At 57.6% G+C, this 19,369-nt stretch overlaps 1 protein-coding gene across 1 annotated transcript in view; it reads left to right on the forward strand.

Moving 5' to 3' along the window:
- Nucleotides 1-18,497, forward strand: part of HIP1R (huntingtin interacting protein 1 related) — a 24,760-nt gene extending 6,263 nt beyond the window's left edge. The window contains exons 7-30 of the mRNA XM_019539383.1: nt 743-902; nt 1,011-1,086; nt 1,711-1,848; nt 2,329-2,387; nt 2,477-2,549; nt 3,137-3,320; nt 3,640-3,728; nt 4,122-4,238; nt 4,484-4,585; nt 5,765-5,959; nt 7,365-7,512; nt 7,703-7,789; nt 8,148-8,255; nt 8,494-8,630; nt 10,177-10,287; nt 11,234-11,292; nt 11,533-11,563; nt 11,646-11,708; nt 14,839-14,939; nt 15,473-15,578; nt 16,271-16,394; nt 16,540-16,601; nt 17,078-17,281; nt 17,766-18,497. Coding sequence (XP_019394928.1) covers nt 743-902; nt 1,011-1,086; nt 1,711-1,848; nt 2,329-2,387; nt 2,477-2,549; nt 3,137-3,320; nt 3,640-3,728; nt 4,122-4,238; nt 4,484-4,585; nt 5,765-5,959; nt 7,365-7,512; nt 7,703-7,789; nt 8,148-8,255; nt 8,494-8,630; nt 10,177-10,287; nt 11,234-11,292; nt 11,533-11,563; nt 11,646-11,708; nt 14,839-14,939; nt 15,473-15,578; nt 16,271-16,394; nt 16,540-16,601; nt 17,078-17,281; nt 17,766-17,813 — 2,582 coding nt within the window. The 3' untranslated portion in view covers nt 17,814-18,497. The remainder of the gene's footprint in view (nt 1-742; nt 903-1,010; nt 1,087-1,710; nt 1,849-2,328; nt 2,388-2,476; nt 2,550-3,136; nt 3,321-3,639; nt 3,729-4,121; nt 4,239-4,483; nt 4,586-5,764; nt 5,960-7,364; nt 7,513-7,702; nt 7,790-8,147; nt 8,256-8,493; nt 8,631-10,176; nt 10,288-11,233; nt 11,293-11,532; nt 11,564-11,645; nt 11,709-14,838; nt 14,940-15,472; nt 15,579-16,270; nt 16,395-16,539; nt 16,602-17,077; nt 17,282-17,765) is intronic.
- Nucleotides 18,498-19,369: the final 872 nt, after the last annotated feature.

Below are 19,369 nucleotides of genomic sequence, written 5' to 3' on the forward strand. Positions count from 1 at the left end.
GATTCAGGTTGGCCAGGAGAGGCCTGTGCTAGGGTGGCAGCTGCAGTTGGGGCTGTAAAAGTTAAAGTGTAACCCGCGCACCTGTCCCTGCAGCACTGTGTGACCCATGTGGTTTTTGCATGCAGGGTGGGTGCTTCCTGTTGATCTGCAGGGTTATCAGCTTGCCTGCACGCAGAGAGGACTCCGATGACACATGCCCTGCTTGCCAGCTGCGAGCTGCTGGCATTGCTGCCACCGAGCTCCCCAGACAGCTGTGACTTTGCCAAGCACAGGGCAAACAGAGCACTTTCCTAGTTCCCCTTCTCTGCCCCTTGGGATCCCTGCGTTCCCTAGGACCCATCCCTGCCCCTTGGGAGCAGGTGCAGGGTGACTCAGAGGCAGCTGTCCGTCTCCCCTGCCCCCTCTGATACTTGATTTCCAGATGAGACATTTATGGGCAAACCTCCCAGAAGCAAATATCCCGAGGGAAGAGGCAGAATGCACCAGGTGCCCGGTAGTGACTTGTTGCATAAACACGGGAAAGCCTTGTTGCATAAACACGGCCCCCGTAGCACCTGCCTCGGGGGTCGGGTACACCAGGATTCCCAGATCTCTCTCACCTGACGCACGGCAGGTCCAACTGTGGCTGCGACTGTCACGAACAGTCACTGTTCAAGTGTTGGAGCCCTGCACGAGGGCACGTGCGGTATGATCGTGCAGCGCTCTCCATTGTGGCTGGACCAGACGGTTTCTGTCTGCCCAGCACTGCGTGGGCCGTGCGTGCCGTCGAAGGGTGGGACATGGGTGGCATTCCCTGGGTTTGTGGCTTGGGGTTCCTCATCCCCCGTCCCCTCGACTCCTGCAGGTCTGCCAGCCGACACGCTGCAAGGCCACCGCGATCGCTTCCACGAGCAGTTCCGCAGGTAAGGAAGGACGTCCCAGCTGCAGCCTTTGGGCCGTAGGGAATATGGGGTTCAGGTTAGGGGGGTGCTTGCTACCCCACATTAACACCTGCTTTGCTTTTTTCCCAGCCTCAAAAGCTTCTTTAAAAGGGCCTCGGACATGCTGTACTTCAAGCGCCTCATCCAGATCCCCCGGCTGCCAGAGGTACTGTTGGCTTTGCTTCCCTGCTAATGGCAACATGACATGGCAGTGGCAGCCTCTGGCACTGTGCACAGCGTGCATTGATGCGGGGGGCTGCCTACCCCAGAGACCCTGAGGATGAGGAACATGGGATGCAGGGTGCTGTAGAGGAAGTCCCAGTACTGAGCAAATGCTGCCCTGTGGATGTCCAGGGCTCCACAGGTAGAGACCAGTGGGCAGTGCACCTTGGAGCACCTGGCTAGTGGCTGCCTGCTCCATACCATAGTCAGGTCACGTGGCCATGATGGTGCAGGACATCAGAAGTGTATCTCGATGCTCTGGTGCTTTTCAGTGGGAAGCGCCATGCGACAGGCAGCCAGTGAAAGCAGGAAGGGGGCTTTCACTCCAGGGTTTCTCATTCCAGTGCCACGCCATAAGCAGTAGCTCCCATCACAGGCCACGTCCTCTTTCAGCATCGGCTTACCCTGTCCTCAAGTTCCTCCGCTGAGGAGGCTGGCAGTCTGGGCCCATAGCCTGAGATTCCCCCATTGCCACAAGCTGCAGAAGCACCGGTGCAAGGGATGGGGAGAAGGCAGGGGTGCCGCACCGTGTGTGCGAACCTGACCAAAGCGTGCCGTGTCCCAACAGAGCCCCCCTAACTTCCTGCGGGCCTCGGCGCTGGCGGAGCACGTGAAGCCCGTGGTGGTCATCCCGGAGGAGGCCCCTGAGGATGAGGAACCGGAGAACCTGATTGAGATCAACACGGGCTCTGCGGCGGAGCAGCAGGTGGGAGCCTGGGGTGCTCGGGCCGGACCACCGTGGGTCACTGCAGGGCCTCCAGAGCCGGGAGGTCACCCGCAAAAGGAGCCAGTGCAACTCACGTGCTCTTCCGTCTCCCACTTCGTGTCGTGATGCTGGTGAAGGCTGAGTCCTTCAGTTTTAGCCACGTCTGTCCTTCAGGGACATAGCCAGGCCGGACATTGTCTCCCCTCCCACACAGCACAGCTGGGAGCAAAGCAGTCCGCTCCGGCAAGCTGCTGATAGCCGAGGCTGCGCACTGCCGCACCTCGTACCTAGCGTGGTGGGGGCGCAGGCCCCCCCAGGCTTGGCAGGAGCTGTTCTCAGCTGTGGCTGAAAGCACGCTGGCCAGGCGGTCTCTGATTATTTGGGATATCACCTGTCAAGGGGCATTTGGGCTTAGTCAGGCCAGACCCTGGCAAAGAGCCAGCGAAGGGCTAATGCCGTCCATTGCCTGGTCCCCTGTAGGTCACGGTGGACATATTCGAGCAGACATTCGGGCCCCCCAATGGTAGCCGGGATGACAGGTGAGGGGGAGCAACACTGGCCGGGTCCGGGTCTGGCTGGGAGCTGCCGTTCTCTGGGCCAGTCGCAAGCCTTCCTCTCCCATCCCCAGGGATCTCCAGATTGAAAACCTGAAGAGGGAAGTGGAAGCCCTGCGCATGGAGCTGGAGAAGATTAAACTGGAGGTGAGGCCCCGTGTCGGGGTACCGTGCTCCCCACATTCAGCAGAGTCTTTCAGCCAGGGTGCGAGGCCCTTTGTAGGGACAGTTGGCGGAGAAAGATGATGCCAGATATATGACTTTGTTAGGGACAGACCTTTTTGCGATTGCTCTCTGGGCCTGGTCTCCACTGGGCCAGCTGGAGCTCCAGGGACCGGGCCTGACACGGGGGATGCAGCGGGCAGGGTGGGGGCAGAAAGAGAGCAGGTGGGTGGGTGTGTACAGGCACCTAAACCCCAGAGGGGCTGAACCAGATGGTGACTAGCGTATGTCAGTGGAAGAAAACCAAGCCCCGAGGAAAGAGGAACTGAAATGACAGTATTCAAGCAGGAGAGACTGTGACAGCAGGTGCTGGGAAGATTGGGACTCCCCAGAGCCCCCTCGCACAGGCTGCGTGCAGGTTTCCTACCCACGTGAGGTGCCTGGCAGGGTCAGCAGAAGCCCTGGCATGTGTCTGAAAGCAGTTTGTTGCCAGATCTGGTGCCATGCCAGGCTGTATGGTGTGACGCCTGGGCCGTGCATGCCTCAGGGTCCGCGTCTCTTGGCATCCCCAGGCGCAGCGGTACATTGCGCAGCTCAAGGCCCAGGTCAACAGCCTGGAGGGTGAAGTGGAGGAGCAGCGGAAGCAGAAGCAGAAGGCTTTGGTGGACAACGAGCAGCTGCGGGACGAGCTGGAGAGGCTGCAGAAGGCCAAGCTGGAGAGTGACCGAACGCAGAGGCTGTACGTCGAGGCCGAAAGTAGGTGCCGTCAGGGGCTGTGGGCGGGGAGGGGGCTACTGACACCTGGGCTGTCTGCTGGGTCTGTCTCGGGGTGAGGATACATTTCACCCACCCCCGTACAGCACGGCTGAACGCAGTCTGCCCGGCAGGGCTCGGTGCTGCAGCCGTTCTCGTGGTGCAAAGCGCCGAGGGGAGATCCCAGAGCCAGACGCTGGGGCAGGCCGGGCCCCGGGCCTCCTGCTCAGTGTGTTCCCCATCTCCGTCTGGTGCTGGGCAGCGCCTGGCACTGAGGAGCTGCTTGGTGGCGCTGACGCCGGGGGGTTTGTGTGCGTTTCAGAGAAGGCCAGTGCCACCGAGGTCCGCTACACCAAGCTGAAGGAGAAGCACAGCGAGCTCATCAACACGCATGCTGAGCTCCTGAGAAAGGTATGCTGGGCCTGGAGAGGGCAGGCTGGCTATTGTTCTCCCTCCGGTCTCTGCGCTTGCGGCCTTGCCCTGCCTGTCCTGGACCTCATCTCCATCCTGATCCTCGCTGTAGGTGCTGTCCCTCATACTCGCTTCAGATCTGGCTGGAGGGTCTCTTGCTTTGCTCAGGCATCTTATCTGCAATTAAGGATATGCCCTCGATCAGAAAGGTGCATGTGGAGCCTCATTCACCTCGGTAAAGAGGTTGAGGCCTCAGCGACCTGTAGAAAGGGAAGCGTGGATCAGTCAGCCCGAGCGGGCCAGGAAACGGACTTGTCCCCCGAGGCTCTCCGCAGGCAGGTTTATGTCCCCGTGAGGCATCGACAGCCTCTCCCACCTCCTCTCTCGCTCCAGAACGCAGACACAGCCAAGCAGCTGACAGTCACCCAGCAGAGCCAGGAGGAGGTGGCGCGCGTCAAGGAGCAACTGGCCTTCCAGATCGAGCAGGTCAAGCGGGAGGCAGAGATGAAGGTGCGTGGCCAGGAGGCCGTTCTGCTTCCCCGCAGGCCTGGGAACGCTGCACGGGGCCTCGGGGAGGGTGGCAGACATCAGCAGGGGCCTCGAGGAAGCGCAGGCTTGCGTGTCGTTCAGTAGCTGGACCGTGGCACTCTGCACGTGACCTTCCCAGGGTCCAAGCGGGGGCAGAGGCAGCACCGGGTAGTTTTAGGGTGCTGCTAGGGACCAGCTAATGCTGCTACATCCATCTGTCCCTGCAGCTGGAGGACCAGACCCTGCAGATGGAGCAGCTGAAGAGAGAGCTGGAGACCAAGAAGGAGGAGCTGATGCAGGCGCAGCAGTCTCTCAGCCACTCCAAGGAGGTAGGTGCCGCAGTGCCACATACAGCGGATGGCAGGGATGGGTTCATAGAGCAGCCAGGGTTGGTGTCAGGGTGCCAGGCCGTCCCATCCCGACATGAGGAGATCTCCCTGCCGCTCTCACTGCCGTCGAAGCAGGTGCTCCCAGCGCATGGTCCCGCACAAGGCAGGTGGGGGATGATGCGGGGAGTTGAGCCCCTTTGCTCTCCTCGCCCAGTCCCCTTGTGTCCTGTGACAGGGCTGGAGCAGCATGAAGCCCTGAATCCTGACAAGGTAGGGGAGTCGCAACAGCAGCGCTGGGGGTGGCAGCTGGAGGAGCGCTTCCTGAAGACACCCTTGGAAACCTCAGCAAGCAGGGGAGGAGTTCGGTGGGGTGGGCGGTGTAGGTCTCAGAGTGTCTGGATGGGCCTGTTGCCCCCAAGACAGCCCTGGAAAGTCCCTTGTAATCTTGAGGCCGGGCATCTGGGATAGTGGAGGGGCCAGGTGTGTGCAGGCTCTCTCCGCCAGCCTCCCGTAGGAGGGGCTGGGGGAAGTTTGCAGTGTGGTGGGCTGAAAAAGCAAACAAAACTTTAGGGATTATTAAGAAGGGAACTGTAAACAAAATGGAAAGTATCGTCATGCCCCTTTACAAATCCATGGTGCGTCCACACCTTGAATCCTGTCCCTGCACCTCAGAAAGGAGATAGGAGAACTAGAGAAGGGCAACAAGGATGATGAGCGGCACGAAGGGACTTCCATATGAGCAGACACTATAGAGGCCAGGCTTATTGCGTTTGGAAAAGAGGTGCTGAAGGGGGAACGTGATAAGGGTTTACAAAATACTGAACGATGAAGGGAAAGTCGAGAGGAATGTATTATTGGCTCGCTGTCTCACCAGAACTAGAGGTGACACAGTGAAACGAGTAGGCAGTCAGTTTAAAACTAACACAAGGAAGTTCATTTTCACCCGGCGTGTCATTAATGTGTGGGACGCGGTGTCACCGGACGTGGTGGATGCTGACAGCGTGGGCAGATTCACAAAAGGGTTGGACAAATTCTCGGAGGAAAGGGGCAGCGGTAGCTACTGCGCACGGGCGTGAGGGGCACGAGACTGGGCAAGCTGGACCCGTGGTCTGGCCCAGTCGGCTTGTCCCAAGGGTGTAGGTGGCGTGGTGTGACATGCTGGTGCTTCCCCCTCTGCAGACGGGCTCCGAGCTGAGCTCGCGGCTGGAGGCTCTGCACGCCGAGAAGGACTCGCTGAGGAAGGCGGCAAGCGAGCGGGAGCAGGAGCTGCTGTCCACGAAGGGCCTGATCGAGGAGAAGGAGCTGCTGTGGCACCGGGAGGCCGAGAAGAGCGCGAAGGAGATTGGGGAGCTGCGGGGGAAGCTGGTGGACAAGGTAGCGACCGGGGGGGAGAGCCCAGGCGTCGCTTGCGGGGCGTCTCATTCCTGCCTTTGTAGGGTCAGAAGCGAGGCGCAGGCAGGGAAAGTTCTTGTTGTCAGCACGCGGACTCGCGTGGAGCTGGCCGATGACTGAGGAGCTCCCTTTCCCCTTGGAGACTGCGTGACCGGAAAGGCCTTGCACTGAAATGTTTGCATGTAGTGAAGCAGCCTCTTTTCAGTATCAGTGGATGCAAATCATATCAATGTTCCTCCCGCCGTGATGGGGGCAGAAGCAGGGAACTAGGAGCCAGGACTCCTGGCTGCTTTTCCTGACCGACACTACTTCAGCCATCGGGTATGGAGAGACCGGGTGTGGCGAGGTGACCGGGGCAGCTGTCCTGGGCACTGCTGTAGGGGAGGGGGCACAAAAACAGTGCTGCTGCATCTGCACAATGGCACTGGCACTGCTGCTCCCATGCATCCTGCTGCCCCCAGCACCTGGCTGCCTCACTACACCTCTGGCACCACCCAGTCACCCTTTTCTTGCCATGCTTTTCTGGTCACTGAGACCCTCCCCTCTACCCCAGCCCTGGCCCATCGTGTAGCAGGGCTGTGGCATGTAGCAGCTGGCTCTGGCCACCCTAGAGCAGGGAAGGTGGGCAGCTACATGGTGGAGGTGCCCAAGCTGGCTGGCATCAAGGTGTGGTTGCAATGACTTTGAGCCAGTCCTGTTGCCTTGGTCGTTTGCCTACCGCCACCGCCTCGGTGCGGGTTGTACAGCCTGTTCGCAGAATCGTAGAAAATTCAGGCTGGAAGGGACCTCAGGAGGTCACATCTAGTCCAGAACAGGACCAGCCCCAGCTACATCATCCCAGCCAAGGCTTTGTCTGCCTGGGTCTTAAAAACCTCCAAGATTGGAGACTCCACAACCTCTGTGGGTAACCTGTTCCAGTGCTTCACCACCCTCCTAGGGAGAGAGTTGTTCCTAATATCTAAACTTCCCTTGCTGCAACTCAAGCCCATTGCTCCTTGTCCTGCCATCTGCCCCCACTGAGAACAGCTCAGCTCCATCCTCTTTTGAACCCAGCTTCAGGTAGTTGAAGGCTGCTATTAAATCCCTTCGTCTTCTCTTCTGCAGACTAGATAAGCCCGGTTCCCTCAGCCTCTCCTCAGAAATCATGTCCCCCCAGCCCCCAACCATTTTCATTGCCCTTTGCTGGATTCTCCCCGATTTATCCACATCCTTTCTGTAGTGGGGGGCCCAAAACTGGACACGGGACTCCAGATGTGGCCTCACCAGTGCTGAATAAGAGCCGCACAACAGCAGGGCTCGTGTATGCTCCATCCTTACCAGCAAAGGGATTCCTGCTGGTGGGAATCACAAGGCCCACAGCATGCAACTCTTTGCCTGAACCCTACAGGAGAGCCAGGAGCAGAGCCTGCGGCAGAAGCTGCTGGACGACCAGTTTGGCATCCTGCAAGGGACAGTGCAAGAGGCAGAGAACATCATCCAGGATGCGGTGGCTAAACTAGACGACCCCCTGCACGTCCGATGCACTGGCTCCCCAGGTACAGGGCTCGCTCGGGGGACAGGCACAGGCCATGGGGGAACCAGGTGGTTACAGCAGGCAGCCTCTAGCATTTTGTCCTGACTGCGTGGGGAGCAGGGCTGGTTTGTAGCCTCCCCGGTGCCCCGTCTCCTGCTGACATACCCGTCCCTGCATGCAAGGCCCTCACCTGGACCTTTGTGTCCTTGCAGATTATCTCGTCAGTCGAGCTCAGGCAGCCCTGGAGTCTGTGAACACCTTGGAGAATGGGCACGCGCGGTACCTGGTCGCCATGACAGGTGAGGTCCCAGGTGGCGGTGGCACTGCAAGTCCCGGTGCCAGGGAGAGTCTGTCAGAAAGATCAGGCAGTCGCCTTTACCTGCTTGTGGTGCGATTCGCTTGCCTGTAAAGCAGGCGCCGTGCACGGCGAGGGAACAGGAGCGCTAACAGGGTGGGCCACAAGAAGGCAGATGCCACGTAATGGCACGTGTGACAGAGGGGCCAGCCATGCCGGCCGGTGCCCGTGATGCTGCGGCAAGAGCAACTGATAGCAGGGGGGCAACTGAGGCGGGAGATGTTTCTCGGGGCTGGGTGGGGGCAAAAGCTGGCCTCTCCTGCACGGGCTGCAGCAGGCGACCTCTCTCTTCATCTGGACAGACGCCACTGGCTTGGTGGGGGCCTTGGCCCAGTTTGCGCACCTGACAGCGGACACCATTGTCAGCGGCAGTGCGACGTCGCACACGGCGCCCACGGACCACGCCGACAGTGAGTAGCAAATGGCACGGGTGAGGGAGGGATGAGCTGCGTTGCGGGCCTGGCCGTGCCCACGCGTGGGATTCCCTCGCCGCCTATTCCTTGCCCGCTACGGTGCTGGGCCCGGGGCGGGTGTGGCTCGCGGACTGGGTGCGGTGCCCCTCGGCTGCTGCCCCCTCTTGCTCGGCGGCGCGAGAAGGTGGTGGGCAGGGACCGGTGGCAGCAAAACGCGCTGTGTGTGTGCTGGCAGAGCTGACGGACGCCTGCAGGGACTGCGGGCAGCGCAGCCTGGACTACCTGAGTGAGCTGAAGGACCGGCAGTCGCTGAGGCAGGCGGACACAGCGGACGTGAGGAGGACGCTGCAGGGCATCGTCCAGCTGGGCCAGGTGGGCACGAGATGCCCTGAGGCACCCGAACTGGGGCTAGGGCAGGGATGTGGGCATGTCGTGGCAGGGGCTGAGCATGGTTGTGCCGGACAGGGTGGTCCCAGCTGTGCCACCCCTCCCGTCCCCCGGGGTGGCAGCTCATGGGTAGCGTCGACGAGGCTCTGTCTCCCTGGCTGTCCCCGAGGGCCGTGTTGCTTGGTAGCCAAATGTTTTCCTGGCTCTGAGGGTGCTGTGGGGTGGGGAGAAGGAGGTGGAAAGCTCCTGGGTTGTGCTGGAGGAGGTGAGGGGTTGGCTGGTGCCGTTGCCTGGGCAGACGGGAGTGATGGCAACGACCCGATGACTCCCTGAAAGGAAAGGCAGGATGGGAAAGCTGATCCCTCGACAGGGTGTGCGTGAATGGCAGCTTTGCTGAAGTAGGGCATGGGAAACCAAGAGGACAGGAAGGCAGGTGCCGGGTGGGGGTGGTGAGAGCGAGGTCCTGGACTAGGTAGACTGCGGTGAGGCGGTGCCGGCAGGGGCACGCATGGGCAAGTGCCATCAGGTCCCTTGTGCCCGGCTCTGTCCCAGTACCGCTGCGGGCAGACTCGCAGCAAACAGCCTGCTCCGCTCTAGTGAGCAGCATGAGCCAGGCTGCGTTACCGATGTGCGGGGCATGGACAGTGAAAAAATCAGCCAAAACGGGACGTAGTGCTCCAGGTGTGGGCTCACCAGTGCCAAATAAAGGGAATAATCAGTTCCCTTGATCTGCTGGCAACACTGTTCGCCTTCTTCACACTGTTGACACATATTCAGCTTATTGTCCACTGTCACCCCCAGATCCTTTTCTGCAGGAACCCCCCAGGTCCATCCCATGCTCTAAATCATCTGGGGCAGCATTTCCTGCCTCCCTGGCTGGAGAGGTTGTTAGCTGCACCACAGCAAGCTGGTCAGTGGGGCAAGGGTGCCAGCTAGGAGGGCACCAAGATGCATGTGTCAGCAGGGTAGGGACAGTACTTGCTGAGCTGTGCCCAGTGATTACTGGGCCAGGTGGGACCATAGGGGCATTGCCACGCTGAGACCGGGGTGTCGTCAGGCTCCCGATATCGTTCCTGGCAGATCTCGGTTGTGGGGGCAGGTTTAAGGCCGTCCCGGACTCCTTGGCTGTGCATGCAAGCAGCACGTCCAGCCTGTAACATGCAGTGCAAGGAGCTCCCTGCAATGCAGGGGCTTGGGCATGCCCAGGGCAGGGAGGTGCAGGGCTAGCAGCAGCCCACAGGTAGGCTGCTTTGGTGTCTGTGTGCTGGAGGAGCTAGGCAGCTGGGAAAAGGTTTAAGAAAAGGGGTGAGTTGATGTCCCTTTGCAAACACTTCTGGGTCTGCTTGAAAGTCCTTGGAGCAGGGTAGGAGACCGGCAGCACGATAGCTCTGGGAGGCCAAAGCCTCACGTGGCAGGAAAAGTTGCCCCCAGTGCCACTGTCAGGACTGATCAGCTTCGTGCCCAAGTGCCTGGCCTCTGCGGTGCTGGAGCACCCCATGTACTGAGCATTGGGCCTCCTTTGCCATTGCAGGAGCTGAGACCCAAAAGCCTGGACATCAGGCAGGAAGAGCTGGGCGATGCAGTCGAGAAGGAAATGGCCTCCACCTCGGCAGCGATCGAAGATGCCGTCAGGAGGATAGAGGTGAGATGGGACGCCGGCGTCTGCGTGTACCAGCTTGCTGTGGCGGGTGTTAAGTTTTCTCCTTCGCATACAACTTCCCTCCTTGGGCGTTTGAGGGGGTCAGAGGTGAGGAGCAAACTCAAAGGAGCACGAGGGACCCAGGCAGGTGTGAGGGGGCAGCTGAGAAAACTGCAGCCCCGCGGGGGCCTGAGACTATGGAGAGGGCTGCAATGTGACAGCTATGCAAGAAGCAGAAATGAATGAGAAAGGGGGAAAAGTGGAAATTAAGTTGATAAGTTGGTTGTTAGGTCGATACTGAGTTATGCCCCCACCGCTCCCAGTTGACTAAGGTCTGAACTCAAGCCTGCACAAGAAGCCGACGTCTGGCAGTTCAGGCTTCCTGCGCAGTCTGAGCTGCAGAGCGAGGGCAGCCCGTGAGCCAGGCTGTTAACAAGCAGACGTGGCTCTGGGTTTGGTTTCTGGTATGAGGAAGACGTCACTGCAAAGAGGTGCCCCTGCCCGAGTAGGAGGGACAGAGTGCCCTTGCACTAGGCCAAGGAGCACAGGAAACAAACAGGCTTAATGGTGAGAGAGCTGGTGTTTTTTGTAAGCATGGTGCGAGGGGTAGGATGCAACCGAAGTGCCTCTGTGTGACTTAGTCTGGCTGCACCGATCCTGGGAAGCGCCAGTCCTGCACCCAGGTAGCATGCAGGCACACGGCTGTGCTCATGGGCACACGTGTGGCTGGGCTAGCAGAGGTCAGGACTAGCAAAGGAGCCTCAGGTGGCCCTGCTCCATGTGATGTAATGTAAAGGGGCAAGATGCTTCCTCACGGGGCGGGGGCTGGAGGTAAAATGCAGCGCAGCAAAGCTACCAAGCAGGCTGCCGGCCTCAGGTCGGGGACTTGCTCTCTTGTAACAAGTCAGCCCCAGCTCACTAGTATGCATCTCTGTCTGTCTTCAAACAGGATATGATGAACCAGGCCAGAAGCAAGAGCTCTGGCGTTAAACTGGAGGTGAACGAAAGGTGAGTGAGAAGCAACAGCCCGGGCCAAGCCTACAGTAATGGCCAAAGCTGGCTCACAGCCAAGGCAGGGGATGTGAAGCGGCTTTAAGAAAAGGGCACTCCAGCCTCCCTGCATTGTAAAACATGTCCAGTGCTGCTGGCTCGGGCAGCACTGGCAGGGGCGCGTGCTCCTAGGCCGTTTGACAGGCTGGGGCTGCAGGGGTCTAGGCGCTGCTGACTGGTTTCTCCTCTTTTTGACAGAATCTTGAACTCCTGCACGGACCTTATGAAGGTGAGTTTACAGCCTGTGATCCTCTCCTGGGGGGCCCAGCCTCCCTGGCAGTGAGGGTAACAGTCGATCTCTGCCCTTGCAGGCCATCCGGCTCCTGGTGCTGACCTCTACCCAGCTGCAAAAGGAGATTGTGGAGAGCGGCAGGGTAAGGCTTGTGCTTCCACCTGACAGGCTTGTAAACTTCTTCTCCAGTGACTCGTTCCACAAGGGTCTGAGCTAACAGTCACAAGCAAGAAACCCACCTACCTACCTAGCAACGCAGCTCCAAAAACTAAGGGACCAAAAGCCGTCCAGTGCAAACAGTGCAGGAAGCAGTAGTCTTCTCAGCTCATTCCCTCAAAACCTTTACCATGACACAGTGCTGCTCTTCTGAAATGTTGCACTGGTGAGACACCTGCTAGGGTCCCCTTCCACTACATTACTGAAAAGCCTCCAGCCTTCAGTTCAGCTCCTCACATTGCTCCCCAGAACAACCTATGCTTTAGCTGAAAGTCACTGCGATGCAGCTACAACTACTGCATGCACTTCTTTGACCTTCACATTGTCTTCCCTCAGATCAAGTCACGCTGCCTTACCTAGGCTTCCCAACCCAGCTGCCATAGTTGAGAGACCACATCTACATTCAAAAGAAGTCCCCGGTGCAGTTGCATGTTCTGCAGCCTCCACACACCAGCTTCACCCACCTCCCAAACATCCTCTGCCTTGTCTTATAGAAAATGAGAGTTGGACGGGACCTCAGGAGGTCACATCTGGTCCAACCCCCTGCTTGAAGCAGGACCAGCCCCATTTACATCATCCCAGCACAGGCTTTGTCTACCTGGGTCTTCAAAACCTCCAAGGATGGAGACTCCACGTACTCTGTGGGTAGCCTGTTCCACCTGGAGGCAAGGCAGGGGATGTTTGGGAGGTGGATGAAGCCTCCTTCTGATAGGAGAAGAAACACTACCCTGCAATCTCAGCTGCCACTTATTTGATACCATGCAGGTCTTGGGCCTCTTAGTGAACATGCCATAACACACAGCATTCCTGCATAAGCTAGCTCAGACAACTTAGGCAGCCACTTCAGTGTGCTCATTACTGTCACATAGCCCATAGACGGATCTATGCCCAAAAACAGTCCTTACCATACCTTCAGGTGCTCTTCACTCACTTACCTCTACTTTAGGCCACAAATAGGACAAAATGATGAGCTACAGGCTATGCTGTTCAGAGGGCCAGGGCCTTTCACAGGCGACAGCCTTCATCCTGTACCACCCATTGTTACTACTAAAACTTGCAGCCCACAGATCTCATTTTCTCCTAAGTGGCCTTAGACAACACCCTGCTTCATCAGATGCTAGGAAGGGGCTTCTAAGGTCCCTTCACAGCATCTGACGAAGCAGTCTGTCACCTAAGACCACATCTGCCTTTCCGGGTGCCCTTCTAGGGTACCATCCTGCCCTGCCTTCTGCACAAACAGGAGAGGAAGATACCGCAGAGGTCTCTAAACCCCAAAACAGGTGCACACATACACATTTATTAACGTTTTTCCAGTGCCTGAGGTGTATGCAAGATTCAGTTAACATCCTTGTTATAGGAGGAAAACAAGCTTTAAAAAAGGGGGACCAAGAATGACCCAGTAGGGTTGGAGTGGGGTTGTAGCTGGGATGGTCCAGGAAGCATACGGGGTGCAAGGGTTTTCTGTGACCTCTTTTACTGAACCAGCCGCAGGCTTGGGAGAGCTTTCAGCCACCAAGTGTCCTCCTTCGGGTTTGCAGCAGAAGCAGCCATGGACTGAGCCAGCTATCACAGAAAGACTCTGCTCAGGAGGAAGGAGAAGAGCTATGAAACAGGGCCAGAAATGACACGCGATTCTTCCATAGATGAACATACATTTTGCCTTTCACATCCCCAGTACACTTGACTTGAGAGCAGGTGCCCATGCATTGAATATTACGCACCACGACATTCAGATAGGAGTAAACCACCTTGCGCTTTATTCACATCACACCCCATAAACAAACATGAGGCTTTTGCTGCATTACAGTCACCTTCTATGTCGCTTCCCTCTCCATTTACAGTCACCGAGCCAATAGTGACATAAGCATTGCATCGTTTCCCTGAGCCCCTTCCCACAGCCTCTTAACCATCCTTACCTACTACCTTACTACCTACTTACCCTTATCCTAACTACCCCGTATTGTGTGCTGTGTAATGGCTCCTTCTACAACCCAGTCACTACATGCATATACAACATGGTTCTGACAGATTCATCCCAAGGGATTAAACATCATTTAATACAGGCACACACACGCTCTGCACCCTTAGGAGAAAGGGAATGATGACAAATGGCAGGTACGGCCATTCAATAGAACGGGTGAGAAACGGTTTTAGATTTCCTACCTGGCATTTACTGTTGCAGCAGATACAACACAGGGGCCCATGATTACAATGCATGCTTTAAAATAAAGGAAATATTTCCATTGCTCTCATTAGGATTTCTTACACCTCGTGCCTTGCACTATTCTGGCACCATCCCCCAAGGGCACCTAACAGCCTGTACCTGGTTACACCCAAACCATTCACCACCCCTGACCCAACACCTCGGCGCCTTCGGTTGGCTGGCTTTTCTTCTGCAGCCACTGCACACAGCCGTGTCCAAATATTTGCTCAAAGGCTTTGCTATTAACTAGTCACTACCATTTCAGCCCAGGTGCCAGTACGTCTACTGGATGCATAGCACACATCCCAAAAACCACAGCCCTGTGCTTTTAGACCACCCACAACCCAGAACAATTCTGCTGCGGTTTAACTTTAAACGACACCCAAATGCCCACAGCCCTTCCTTTGGGCAGCAGCAGAACATGCATTTACTGCGCATCACGACTGACACTGGGAACAAGGCATTGCACAAACCCTTTTACCTCACTGGGGCAGGAGGCAGTGCTCTTTTGAGGGCCATTCCAGCCCTAAAAATCTACAAAAGCTAGGCAAAATTACTGAATCCTCCGGGTCCCCACAGTTCAGAAAGACTTTTCCACAATGCATTGGCAGGTTGCTGATGCGGTCCAGTGGACAGTCAGATTACAGCCTTCCACCCGTTTCGTTTTTCACGTACTGGAGACAGGCGACACTCCAGTTTTTAGCCCGCGATGTTGTTATGGGTTCAGTCCTGTTCCCCCCCCCCCCCCCATGTGAGTTTTGCCTGTGCTGGAGGAGTAAATTGTTCTTCACCCAAGACCTATACATGACTCTCAGCCTCTTTAACCATGTGTCTAACCTTCTCGCACCACTAGGGAGCAGCAACCAGCCAGGAATTTTACGCCAAGAACTCCCGCTGGACCGAGGGCCTGATCTCTGCCTCCAAAGCCGTGGGCTGGGGGGCCACGCAGCTCGTGTAAGTCTCTGCCACACTTCCAGCTCTTGTTGTGGAGCTCCCGGGCTCCAGCCCACCAGCAGCACCTCCTCTGTGCCCCCCAGGGCACCCGTGCCCATCAGAGGATGCAGTCCTGGCCTGGATCCTTTGAACCCAGCTGACTTCCTGCCCCTGGGGTAGGGGGCTGGACCCGATCTTAGGAGGTCCCTTACAGCCCAAAAGTCTATGATGGGCGCACAGCCATGCACAGAGCCAGCTGTGCCATAAGCACATCTCAGCTCAGACCAGCGCTGGATCCCCATTGCCATTTGACCCCCGGCAATGCTGCTGCGCGCTGGCCGTGAACAAGACGCCCTCGTCACACTCCAGTCTGCGGGGCATGGGGATAACAAGGTCCTGGGAGCCCTCCCCATGCACGCTTGTGGCTTCAGGGGCCTGCAGGCCTTCGTGAGGCACTGGCACAAGCTACGCGGCTGGCAGCACCACATTCTCCTGCTTTCCTTTGCCCACGTCGCCCTTCCCTAACCCATCCCCACTCTCTCTCTGCCCTGCAGGGAATCTGCAGATCGCGTGGTCCTTCACACAGGCAAATATGAAGAGCTCATTGTCTGCTCCCATGAGATTGCAGCCAGCACGGCCCAGCTGGTGGCGGCCTCCAAGGTAATCTTCAGCAGAGCAACGTACATGAGCCTGGGCAGTGCAAGCCTACGAGATGTTTCCCCAGTCCCCTGGCGGGGGGAGGTGATGGAACAGCATCCAGCCACGGGTGTGTAGGTCACCCTTCGCTTCCGAAAGGGCGCTGTAGGCAACACATGCAAACAGTCATAAGGCAGGCACAACAATCCCAGCTGCTAGGATACAGGTCCTGTCCAGAGCGGAGTGGGGATTTGCAAGCAGTCATGGTTCATGCATGGGGATCAGACCTTGAGGTCACACTGCCCTGTGCCCTGCCATTTAAACAGGAGAGAGAGGCTGCCTGGAGCCACTGGGAATTGTTTCACTCCCTGCAGCAGGTATGGGGTAGCTGTAGCAATCCCATCACGCTGCTGAGCTTGGCAACCAAGAGGAAGGGACATGGGGCTCTTCCAGCCTATCATGCTTCCTGGGGTCCAAGCCCTACTGCATGGAAAGCATTTGTGCATGCAGGACAGGATCCCCCCTGCCAGGCAAAGCCCTTGGAGGTGACACCACCCAACTGCAAAGTTGCTCTCAGCACCCGTGCACGACCCTGGCACCCCCTTAGCTGGCGTGGGTTCACGCTCGCTGGCTCCAAGTGCCCTCCCCCATCCACACGAGAGCCCCGGCTGTCCCCCCCACGTACCTGAGAACCGCTCAGTCCCCACTCCCGGCAGGTCAAGGCTGACAAGAACAGCAGGAACTTGACCAGGCTGCAAGAGTGCTCCCGCAGCGTCAACGAGATGGCTGCCAATGTCGTGGCTTCCACCAAGTCGGGCCAAGAGCAGATTGAGGACAAAGGTGAGACCATTCGGGTTCCTCTGGCCCATCCCCACAGGACTGTCTGAGGGCCAGCCCCAGGTCGCTGGCACATGGCAGGAGGCATGGCCCACATCACATGAGCTACGTGCTGTAGGCAAAAACCCTCCCACTCTCTTTCCAACAGATACCATGGATTTCTCTGGCATGTCACTCATCAAGCTAAAGAAGGAAGAGATGGAGACTCAGGTACGTCACCCATCTTGTGGAGGTGGTCGCAGCCAGGGTCCTCTCTCATGCACGCAGCATCTGGCTACACTGTGGATTTAGAGCCCATAGCCATACAGCTAGCAGGTCCCCACTGCAAAGGTTTATGGCCCAATTCTGGACCCGTACACACCCCTGCCATCTGCATGCCAGCTGTCACTGCCCAGGCAAGCTGTCGCTCTCCAAGAACAAGTGTATTCAGCTGAAAACCATGCATGTATTTTTGAGCAGCCTCTGTGCAAGCCACACATCTCCTTAGTCCCCACCTCACTGCCTGCAGGTTGGTCCTGGAACAACTTAGCCACATGCATTGCTCTTCTGTTCTGGGGGTTTGCAGTCTAACCGCAGCTGGGTTGCATCGCAGTCCCGTACCTCCTGCACAGCGCCTAGATGGAATCGCAGCTGCCCACACCCTCAGCTCTAGTTTCAGGGAGGGTCCTGGGTTTGCCATTGCACAGGTAAAGGTGCTGGAGCTGGAGAAGATGCTGGAGAACGAGCGCATTCGCCTCGGGGAGCTGCGGAAGAAGCACTATGCGCTGGCCGGGGTGTACGACGACACAGACAGTGGTGAGGCCAAGCCGGCCTCGGCTCCCAGGCGCAGCATCCTGAAGAAGCCACCACTGGCTCAGAAGCCAGCCTGCCTGTTCAAACAGGACGGCGAGGTACTGGTCCTTTCCCCACCATTGCAAAGCACTGGCTTGTCCCGCTGGACAGCAGGGGCGCCTTCACCCGCAGTCTGCAGTGGGGGACTGAGGCACTGCTACTTAACTTGGTAGCAGGAAGGTGGCAGACTTGCCTTTGAGGATGTCCTCACTTACCTCATCCCAGGTCCATCACGCACCTCGGCAAGTTCATGCTGGGCCTTACCCCAAGAGGGCAGGCAGGAGCCAGCACCTGACTGCAGAGGAAGGGCAGCCCCAACGCATAGCATCCAGTCGCACCCCACAGGGATCTGTGGAAGCCACTGGGGTGCATCACTTGGTCCCTTAGCTGTCACTGCTCCTGGATGGGCTCACACAACTGCTTTTAGAGGGGCAGGGAAGGAGCAGCACACAAGGCATGCCTGGACTTCACAGTCTTCCTTAGGAGTGATATGGCAGCACCCATGACCCACAAAACTGTCCTTTCCCCTCCCTCTTCTTGCAGCTGGACCCAGATGACACCATCTATGAGGCTCGAGTGATAAACTTCTAGGATGGCACAGCAGCTGTGCGAACACTACAGGAGGACGAGAAACAGGCCGCCAGCTTCGCCTCCACCCTGCTGCACACTGTCTCGGCAGGGTCTGACGGTGCAGGCAAGAGCTTCCCTCTGTCAGGGTAGTCGGGGCCTCACTCCCCAGACCTCGGTGCCTTTCTCTGTGGCTTACCTCTGCGGTCCGAACACGCGCAGAGTAGATCAGTGCTCTCGTGGCCTTCGGGCTGGCACACCTGTCGGCCAGACCTCGCCACTCACTGCCTCGTGTGACCCATGCGATCTCTACCCTACCCGCTGCTCGGGTTTCCACTGTTGCTGCAGCGAGGCTGAGAAGCCGTTGTGGCAGCGTGCTTTGGCCCAACACTCTCATCAGCAATAGACAGGGCCGTTAACTCTGGGCCTCCTATTCCAGCCCTTTCCAGACAATGTGAAGTGTTTGTACTCCAGGAGACCGATCTTCTCCCAACTTGTGTTTTCTACAGCCCTGCAGGTGGAAGGGAAGCGTCTGTGTGTGGGGTCGGCTCTTGCCGAGGGGCTCCTTACCTTTATACACCTCGTGTTTTTAATGGTCTTGGGGACGGGGGCTTCCAAGCGGAGGGAGCGACTGGCGCGCCCCCACTGTCAATAAAGATGCAAGATTAAGACATTTTAAATAAAAACTATAGACAGCTGCAAATCACAGCCAGCGTGACTCCATGCGCCTTGTCCTAGCAGTGGAACAGCCGCAGAGTCCTTGCACTTACTGCTATAGATTTGCAGTAGGATTTATGTGCCCCTACTTCCTTCAGTAGCTTCAGTGCAGTGCAATGCCTTACCTGCAGCTGACCAAGTTGTACCCTCGCCGGGCACTTGGTCACTTCCAGCTGCCCCCTGGTCTGCGGCATTTCACTGGCCCTTCTCTGCCACTCCTTCACTGCTGCTGTGATGGAGACTGCTGCACTGCAGAGAAGATGCACGTGCTCCACTGACAGGTGATTTAGAGATTGTATGTACAAGAGGGATCTATCCCTAGAACTGGCCTGATCTGTACCCAGTCCCAACCCTTATCTTTAGGCTTTATTGCCCACACCAGGTAAAAAAAAAAAAGAGGTGGGGGGTGGGGAAGAAGGGAAGCCCCTCAGTGCCATGTTTTCCTCGAGTCCTCTACCTGGTATCTTCCAGGTGCCTCCCAGGTTACCGCCCTACCCTTAGCTTTTCAGGGCACAGAGCCACCTGGACACAGTTAGGCCTCAGATGTGTAGAGCCGGGGTGGCGACCCTGCTCTGGAAAGGGAAAAGTGAGTCACTGTGCTGTGCAGCCCCTCCATGCCCCCCCCCAACTCTTCATAACCTCAGCCCACAAATGAGGCACCCCAGGTTGCTGAAAGCCAGAGCCCATTAGTGACATCCGAAGACACGCACCCAGCTTCATTTCCCACAGCCCACACCTCATCCCACTGCCGCGCCCCATCCAGCCGCCCGAGACACGCACAGGCAGAGACCCTCTGACAGAGGCCTCCCTAGGCACAAACAAGCAGCAGCAAGCTTGGAATGAGGATCATTTGTCACCATAAA

The sequence above is a fragment of the Crocodylus porosus genome, unplaced genomic scaffold (assembly GCF_001723895.1).
Source record: "Crocodylus porosus isolate Cpor-Errol unplaced genomic scaffold, CroPor_comp1, whole genome shotgun sequence".
NCBI classification, from domain to species: Eukaryota; Metazoa; Chordata; order Crocodylia; family Crocodylidae; genus Crocodylus; species Crocodylus porosus.